The 9,623-nt window shown below is 37.5% G+C and overlaps 1 protein-coding gene across 2 annotated transcripts in view; it reads left to right on the forward strand.

The window, feature by feature from the left end:
* Positions 1–6,923, forward strand: part of Cabcoco1 (ciliary associated calcium binding coiled-coil 1) — a 179,095-nt gene extending 172,172 nt beyond the window's left edge. The window contains exons 6-7 of one of the 2 annotated variants that reach the window (XR_012449714.1): positions 4,377–4,597; positions 4,708–6,923. Coding sequence is in view for 1 of the 2 variants with exons in the window: in XM_074078950.1 (XP_073935051.1) it covers positions 4,708–4,758 (51 nt within the window). In the remaining variant the exon portion in view is untranslated. The remainder of the gene's footprint in view (positions 1–4,376; positions 4,598–4,707) is intronic. The other variant, XM_074078950.1, reaches the window with a different exon arrangement.
* The last annotated feature ends 2,700 nt before the right edge of the window (positions 6,924–9,623 follow it).

The following is a 9,623-nucleotide window of genomic DNA, read 5'->3' on the forward strand; positions in this document are numbered from 1 at the left end:
GCAAAAGGGTATGAGGCTGTAACATTTGTGAATCTGGGAAATAATAGCTCCCCAAAAGCAATGCAGATAGCTTCAGATACTGCCAGGAAAGAAGAACAGTTAATTGAAACTATTTGGGACACGCAGTATTGAACAAGGAGATGGTTTCTGAGCAACACATATCTAAACGTAGCTTGCCAAAGACCTGCACACATTTAATTTGCTCTACAAATTTGGTTAGTCCAATAAAGTGTAAACATCAAACACTGGTCGTGGAGAGCATTAAACATTAACCAACTGAGACCTTAAAGACTTGGGTAGAGCATTAAAATTAAAGGAGAAAGATAGGCCAGGCAATGCTGGGAAATTAGGTTAAGACTCCAAAAGAGAATTTTGTGGCTGAGTAAAAATACAGTAAAAACTATTTTGAGATTGGTAATCATTTGTCTACATAGACAGGCCATTTCCCCCTGGGATTATATTTTTAAAATCAAGCAAACATACAAAAGTCAATTTGATTTTCTGATTGTTCTCTAGCATGAAATGTATTACCACCCAAATGAACCCTGAAAAAAAGGATATTTCAATTGCTTCCCAGATCCACGAACCCTTAGACGGAGCTATATCTTTTATCCATTTTTTGTGTTTGTGCGTGTTCCACATTGCCTAGCCTGAAGCTCAAACCCTGCTAAGGTTCAATAAACTTTTGTTTAGCTACAGAATGAAAATGTCCTCCAAGCAGATAAGGATGGCTCCCAGACTCACCCATTCTGACTTGTTCTTTACCTGACAAAAATTGGTATGTACTTCCCTCCTCAATAAGATCAATAAGTGGTTGACACTGAAATAGTAAGATTCAAGGAAAAAAATAAAACCATATTCAATTATTATGCTCTACATATTCACTGCCTTCCACCTCCTGGACCTCACAAAGTAAATCCCTGCAAAGTAAAAACAGAAGAATCTGTTGGTAAATTATCTCTTTGATATCTATCAAGGTTAGAGGATATAGCAGGTAACTGCTGTCAATTGTTCCACATACATAGTAGAGGATAAATAGGAGTTAAACCACTACTAGCCAAGAAGTAACTACTAAGAATTTAAATATAGCCACCTATTTTCTTATGAATCAAAATATCTACTAATGATAGAACAAAGGAACCCCTAGGACTCCTGACTTAACTTAGGTTGGAAGCAGACCCTGAGATGATTTGAGGGCAAGAAATTGATTAGGGAAGCAAAGGGGACAGCAGTTATAGAGTAGGGAAATAAGACAAGATATGGAAAGGCACAAATACTAGGTATATTGTCAAGTCAGCTACCACTGTAGGCCACTGGAGTTTATTTCCAATGGAGAACCAGAGAAAAACATATACCTCAGAATTATTCCATCAGATAGGTAGGATGTGGGGTACATATATGCCAGCTATCATTCAATTTGGATGAGGCCATTTCTAAGAGGCATTATTTCTCCCAGCACTTCCAGCTGGCCACATAGGCAGGGAAAAACAGCTTTGGTGGCCAAAGGATGTTCTCTAGCTGTTAAGTGCAGGAACTGACAGTTGAGAAGAAAGCTGACATGTTATGTTATCAAGATGAAGGGTCAAGAGGAGGACCCTAACAAACCCATTTAGTGGTTGTCTTGACAGAAGTAATAACTTATGAGAAGTTTTTATGCAGTGCACTTTTATGTCCAGTGACTAACACACTGTAAGAACTCAGTCAATATTTTTTGAATGAAAGAAAAGAAAGACAGGGCTGGCAGAGTGGCTCAAGCAGTAAGAGCATCCAGTGCTACCAAAAAAAAAAAAAAAAAAAAAAGTGCCCAAAAAAAGAAAAGAAAAAGAAGGTATTAGGTAATAAAAAATTTAAATACTTCTTCACAGGTTTGTTGCTATAGTTCAAGCTTTTCTTGAGAAGCTATACAATATATGCTCACTTTTTAACTGTGAGCAACTTAACTTCATTTCTTTGAATCTTAGATACTCCTTTGGTAAAAATGGCAATTTCACACTATTTAATGATATAAAACTGGAAAAGTAGATAATATTATGCTTGATACAATAACTGAAATATGGTAAGTACTCAATGCTAATATAATAGCTGGAGTCCACTCCCTGATTCCAAATCCCACTTGTGCCATCAACTATTCATTTATCTTTAAACAAGTCACTTAGCCTCTGTGGTGCAAGACTTTCCAATCTCTAAAACACAGGCAAAATTGTCTGCTGTTCCTTCACTAGAAAGTAGGGCCCTACGCAGATATCATGAAAGGTCACATTTACAAAGCACTTTCCAGTTTACATAGGCCTTTCATGTATATCATCTCATTTCTGAGAAGGAAAGGGCTTTGAACATATAAATCATTCTGCCATTGTAAGGAAGTGCTTCTCCAGTCTCCAAATGATCCCAAGTCAGATTCAGGTTTGGCCTAGTAATAGACTGAAATGACCCAGAGACTTACAAGGGCTGTAATAGGTGCCCAAAGGAAATTGGATTCAAATCAATGATGGGTAGCTAGGAAGTGAGAGTAGGCATCAGACTCAGTGACCATCAAGGACATGCCCAAATGGGTTCTGCAGACTCATGTTCAGTATGGAGCACTGATAAATATTCAGAATAAAACAAGGGGAAAATTTATAGAAGGAGCCATTGAAGAAATAAAACCATCTGCACGAGGTCTGGCTGGCACGGACAGGCAAGCAGTGCCTTTTGTACACCAAACCAGGAGGAAGGAGCTTAAGACTTAGCTAGAGGGTTATTCCATCAGAATGTCAAAGCACTAATTATGTGCCAGGCAGAGTGGAGGATACAAAGATGAACACCCTTTTATTATATCTATTTCAAAGTTGATAAAACTGAGGCTTAGAAAAAAACTGATTTGCCCAGACTACACAAAACAAAAGCCCAGGTCTGCCTGAAGTCAGAGTGTTTAAAACTCCTGCATAACACTAACTTTCTACAATATCATAACATTTTGATGTCACTCAAAATAAAATGATAATAGATAAGAACAAAGAAAACCTAATTTATAATATAAATTTTTAATTTTAAGCATCCTGAGGGAAAAATTTTCTACATCAAAGCATTGAAAATCCCTGGACTGACCATTCAAATCATGAATATATTTTACAAAAGAAGATAGACACTACTTTCCAAATTCTCTCACCCTAAGTTATTCCTAAACTTTCCACAAGAATTCAGCCAAGTCACCAAGAATAAATTTAAGTAATTAATCCTAGGTGTAACTTCTCCCTTCATTGCATCTCAATGAGCTCACTTTAAATTAGAGAAGTCTAAGAATCAAATAATAATCGCTAACTTATTCACTTATTCACTTACTACTAAAGTCCTTACCCAAGCTATGGCATTTAGTCCTCTTAACAGCCTTCTTTCTGGATTAGGTGCTATTAGTTTCCTCTTTAATAATGTGAAACTGAAGCTCAGAGATATGGAAGAACTTTTCCAAGGTCAAGTTAAAGCTAATAAATGAAGGAACTGAAATTCAAATCTCATCTACCTGACTCCAGGACTGAGGCACTGATCCACCATGCTATAGAGACTCCCAAATCTTAAATCTTAGTGAGTCCTCATTTTCACAAACATCCCCTAATTATATAGGACAAATATGGTCTTTTAAATTCTGTAAACAACTTTTTTAAATGCACTTGAGCAAACTTAGTTCCTAGGAATTCTTGAGAACAGAGTTAGGTTCCAAAACTAAACAAAACTCCCCAAAATGAGCCTGTTCATGATAGAATGGTATTAAAAAGTGGGATATATAATTGCATACTGCATATGCTTCCAATTTCACAAATACCTTTTTAAAACTTCTAGAAAGTATATGTTAGTAAAAATTTACTTTCAAAAAACATTATAGTTTATATGCAAGTTTATAATCCTGACACTTTTTCCATAACATTACTTTATAAGTACACAATCTCTATAATAGTTAGCATGGGAAAAGTTCCAGAAAGAAATACATTAAAAACCAAATGTCATCTCTATTTTTTATTATCTAAAAAGGGGAAGTGTTTTGAATATTATCTGGAAACTTGAATATTTATATTTTTTCATTCATCATGTGTCAGAAACAGGGCGGGGCTTTTGTACATCTATTATATTACTAATAACCACAACAGGTTTTTGGTGTCACTATTATTTTGTCCTATTTATAAATAAGGAAGTAGGATTCAGAGAAATTAAGGAACTGTTCCAGGGTCATAAAACTGAAGAGTGGCAAAGCAGGATTTCAACTCCTTCTTACTCCAAACTGAGAGTTCCTCCTACCACAGTACCACCCATCATGCAGAATATTTATGTTGGCATCCATGCATGTCTCTGTAACAAGATTATTTACTGGCATATTAATTTATAGTTTTTTCTTGATTTCATAGGATTGTAGAAACAGAAAGGTATTTTCTCTTCCTAAATGAAAACTGTGGAGCAATACCTGCCTGGTATAGGAGAACCCTAAGATGAAGGTGACCTACAAGGAGAGAAAGACCTGGGCTTCCATCAGATAGGGTGGGGTGCCAGGTCCCCAGAGACTGCCCTCCACACACCCAATCACCCAGGGTTCTTGACCAAAGATACCACTGCCTCAGCTTAGAATATGGTGAGTGAATCTTCTCATCTTTAAAATATGGAATTTTAGATTGCTAGAGCATCCCTTGAAAACCTCTGATCTAAATAATTAAACTAATGACATTTTCTTCCCTTTGTCAGGTCCAGGTTCAGACTTGTCCAAACACAAACACAAGGCCTCTAAAACATTGAACTCATTGGTACCGTGACACTAATGCATCCCTGCTGGCAGGAGCAAAATGGAATACAAAGTGTGATGAGTGTTGTCACAGTCCACTGGTGGTATTTCTTTCAAAAGCTTCCCATGGAGCAATATGACTGCTTTTTGGTATGGTAAGAGTGGACCATCAACCAGACAGAAGCCCAGATTCCATGGATCAGCATTGGGCATGTCAGATGCCCCCATTCCACAGGAGCCACTTTCCAGCCACTTCTCCTCCAGCTGGCCTTCATCATCGGCTCCACTCCATCATCGACAAGGAATAGAAAATACATGAAAGCCCAAAAAAAGTCTCTTTTTCACTCAAAACCTTCAGATTTCTTGACTTGTACTGTGGCTAATATCAAACCACAAAGTGGCAAGGCAGTTCCCTGAGTCCATTTTGCTTCCAAGCTCATTAAACCTTGGAACGAGGTTTGTCCTTTGTGTGTGCATGTGTTTTAAAGCTGTTTTATGACACATTGTCAGGAACTCAGGTACTGGGCCTCTTTAACTCCAGCTTTCAGCAGCTGCTTTTGCACTTCCCTTTCACATAATTAAACACCCTATGGTACTTAACAGAGTAATAAGTAGCACATCAATAAAGCAATAAATAATTGTATTCAGGCAAACTCTGGAGCCATCATCCATTAACCAGCAGCTGTGAGCAATAGTTTTGATTAATCAATAAGGTTATATAATAGGAAAGCAAAATTTGGTCAAAGCCTTGAGAAGAATCAGCTAGACTTCCAAGCCATGAAGGAGTCTTATCTTGACATAACTTGCAGGGAGACTATCAATTGGGAGCACTAGCCCAGGGAGTAACTGCAGCAGCAGGAAGCCCCACCTTCAGAAACTAGTTAAAAATGCTAGTTAAAAACAAAAAAGTGGGACAATTCAGCTCTGAGGCAGGAAGACTGCCTACTGAGAATACAGAGTAAGGGCCCCATAAAAGTAAAATTTTGTAACTTCAGAAGACAGATATTCATTGCTGAGCTGGGAGGCTGAGTTGGACTAGGATGGCCTGGAATCCCATCCGTATCTGAGGTGAACTTCCACAGATGGGGTCTGGAAGAAAGTGAAGCCTCCTGCCAAGAAGGAGACCATATAGGAATGTTGACACTAGACCACAGTTCTGCAGGCCAAGGCCAGCACAGGCCTAAGGAAATAATTTGGGTAACTGCCGATAGCCCTCAGAATCACCTGTGGAATGATTTCTTTTCTTTTTTTTTTTTAAAACAATAGCTTGCCTGGGTCTTACAAATGCAAATCTCTGAAAGAAGACCCAAGAGCTTATATTTTAATGTGCCCCCAAATGGTTCTGCTCCATGGCCTGTAGGATCCTCTGCTTGAGAGACAATTGGACCTCTATGGACCAAGGATGGTCTTGCCTTGCCTGGTGAGGCCATAAGCCAGCTGTCATGGTTCTCAGATTGCAAAGTAAAACAGATGTTAGGTTTCTAGCTTTGTAATGAAGCCATGAGTTTGTTTGTACCAATGGTCACCAGACTGTGAAGGGGACCTTGATGTCCATAATCTCAGAGGCTTCTCTGTCTAGCTTTCTGTGGAGTAACATGTTCCTGAGTGATTCTCATGAAACCAGCCCCATGCCAGACATGTTAAGAAACATCATTTATTCCCCAAAATACTGAGGGTCTCTTATAGGCCAAGCAGACCTTTAGACACTGGGGATCATCAGGTGTTGAAACAAACAGAACACCCTGCTCTCAAGGAACTTCAGTCTAGTAGCATCCCAGAGATTTTTCCAGGTATCTCAAGGTATGAAAGGATGAGAGTTGAGCCAGTGGGGTCTGGACACCCTGACTCCATCTTTACAAGACAGCCATTAACTTCATTATAGAAAAGTTAAAGCACATATGAAAATAAAGAGAAGTATAACCCACCCCCAGATTCATGTCGCTTCCACAGTTAGGAATTTCACGGCCATTCTTCTTTCATACCGATTTTTACTCTCATGGACCAGATTATTTTGGAGCAGACTCCACAGGCATTGTATCATTTTTTTTCCTGTGAATATTGAATATTGAATATCTATGTCTCTAAGGCATAATTCTTTAGAATAATAGTAATCATAGACCATTATCATACTTAAAATGTTAACAATAATTTTGTAATATCATTAAAGTTAGTACTAACATTTTCCCAGTTGTCTCATATTTTAAAGTGTATATGCTCAAATCAGGATCAAAATAAAGTTCACACATTGAAGTTAGTTGGTCTGTCTCTTACGTCTCTCTCTCTCATATATATATATGATGTATTCATTGTTCCCAGCCCCATCCTGTCTCTCTGCATATATATATATATATATATATATGCAGTACCGGCACTTGAACTCAGGCCTTTGCACTTCCTAGGTGAGTGCTCTATCACTTAAACCTTGCCAACACCACTTTTTGTTTTTTAGTTTATTTCTCAGGTAGGGTTTTCTACTTTTTCCCAGGGGCCAACCTCAGACCATTATCCTCTTACCTCTGCCTCCTATGTAGCTTGGATTACAGTCATGCACCACCACATCCTGCCCTCTAAAGTCTCTTTCAATCTAAAGGTTTCTTTTCTCTCTTTCTCTCCTATCCCTCCCTCCCCCAATCACTATAAACCATATCCTTTATTCAGTAGATTCTGGATTTTGCTGATTATATCCCTATAGCATCATTACACATTTCTTTTCTGACCCACGTTTCCTGTGATGGAAGTTATAGCCAAAGGTTTATTCAGAGTTACTTTGATTTTTTTTTTGGCACGGGTGTTTCAAAAGCCTATCAGGAGGCTTTTAATATTTAGTGGATGTTGATCTCTCTGTGATGTGGGTAGTCACGTGAGATCATTACCTGGATCCTTTATAACACTAGGGGTTGGTTCACAAACATTTTGGAGGATTCATCAGGATCATTGCAAAAGCTAGAAAACTTATAGGACAAAAACTGCACAATCAGCTCTAGTCACCCTGAGGTATGAGAAAGCAGGATAAATTACTTATATTTTAATTAGTCTTCAAAATGAATTGTTTTCTTAGCATCAAAGATTGTTTTTAAGCATCATTGTGCACACATGAATTTAAATAACTTCATTTATTTGTTTTAATTCTTTACAGCTAATGTCCTTCATTCTCTTACATATATTTGTCCAGTAGGAGCTGACTCAGATTGGTTCCTGGATTGTATGGTACTTATAATCTTTGGTAACTTTGTTTCTAGTGTGTCAAGATATTCTTGGTGACTTTTGTACATTCCCTGCCCTGGATATGGAGCTAGCCATTTTTCAAAAAAGCCTTGGCTTATTTTTAAAGAGCAATGGTATTTAAAGACCACATCCTACATCGCCACTTTTATCCATTATGTTTGGCATGAGAGTCCCACTGAATAAAAAGTTTTCTTACTTAAACATTTCTTTGAAAGTCACATGTTGCTTTAGTTTTCCATGGCTATGACAAATACCTGAGAAAAACAATTTGAAGAAGGAAGTATTTATTTTGGCTCATGGTTTCAAACGTTGTTATCCATGGTTGACTGGCTCCATTGTTTCTGGGACTATTGGGAGGCAGAACATCATGGTGGAGAGGCACGGTGGAACAGAGCTGCTCTCCTCATGGTAGCCAAGAGGCAGAGAGACAGGATGGGGCTTGGAACAATGAATACATTCAGGGCATCCCCCAGTGACCTTCTTCCTTCTACAAGGCCCCACCTCTTACTTTCCACTGTCTCCCAGTAATGCCATCATATTGTGACCTCATCAAGGGCAATCAGAGCTTTCATGATCCAACCATTTCTAAATATTTGGATCCACCAACTGGAGACCAAGTTTTCAACACATGAGCTTTTTAGGGGACACTTTATACCCAAACCAAAGCACATGTCTTTAGAAGAAAAGTTTAATAAAGAGTTAGTACTAAATATATAAGTAGTTCCTACAAATTCATTTAAAATATATAAATAACTCAATAGAAATATATGCAAGATATCTGAATAGGCAAGTGAGAGAACAGAATAGAAAATACAAATATGCAGTAAACACAGAAAAATGTACAACCTTCTAGTTCAGGGAATTACAAATGAAACCACTAATGAGATACTAGTTTTCAGCCTTCAATGTGGCAGAAATTTAAATTTGAGAATTATACTCTACATAGTGCTAGAGGTAACAGAAATACATGCTCTCATACCCTGATGTCAGGAATGTCCCAAACCTTTGAAAAGAAAAATATCTAATGTGTTTATCCTTTGACCAAATAATGCCACTTCTATGAATCCGGCCTAGAGAAATGAAATTAAGATATCATAATATTATTTCAATTTTGTTGCATTATTTCTTGCATTATTTGCAACAAATTAGAAAAAATAAACACTTAAGTGACCATTAGTAGATGACTAATTGAATAAATTATAATAGACACTATAGAATGTGCTGCAGTTATTTTAATATTATAAATTTATACCTATTATATGTAAAAATATACACAATATATCCATAGTTTCAGATTAAAATATATAGGAATTTCCAATCTATATGTATATATTCATTATTCATGGTATATAGCCTGACATGAATCAAACTCCTTCATCTTTTATCTATCACAAATACATATGGGAAAGCATTATGTCCAAGTGTAATTCTCACTTCAACTTTGATATTGACACCACTATCCCGTAGCTTCTAGACCTTCAAAGCCTCTGTGAACATGGTAAGGTGTTCTTCAAGGCACCTCTTTCTTTGCATTAAGGCACTTTTCTATGCTATGTAGCTTTCTCTTAAGGTCTCCAGGAACCTCGTCCCAACAAAACTGTTGCCTCTGACGACCACGAAAGCTTCAGAAGTGGGATGCTGAATGCTGTTGCTA

Source organism: Castor canadensis, chromosome 7 (genome assembly GCF_047511655.1).
Source record: "Castor canadensis chromosome 7, mCasCan1.hap1v2, whole genome shotgun sequence".
In the NCBI taxonomy this organism is placed as follows: Eukaryota; Metazoa; Chordata; class Mammalia; order Rodentia; family Castoridae; genus Castor; species Castor canadensis.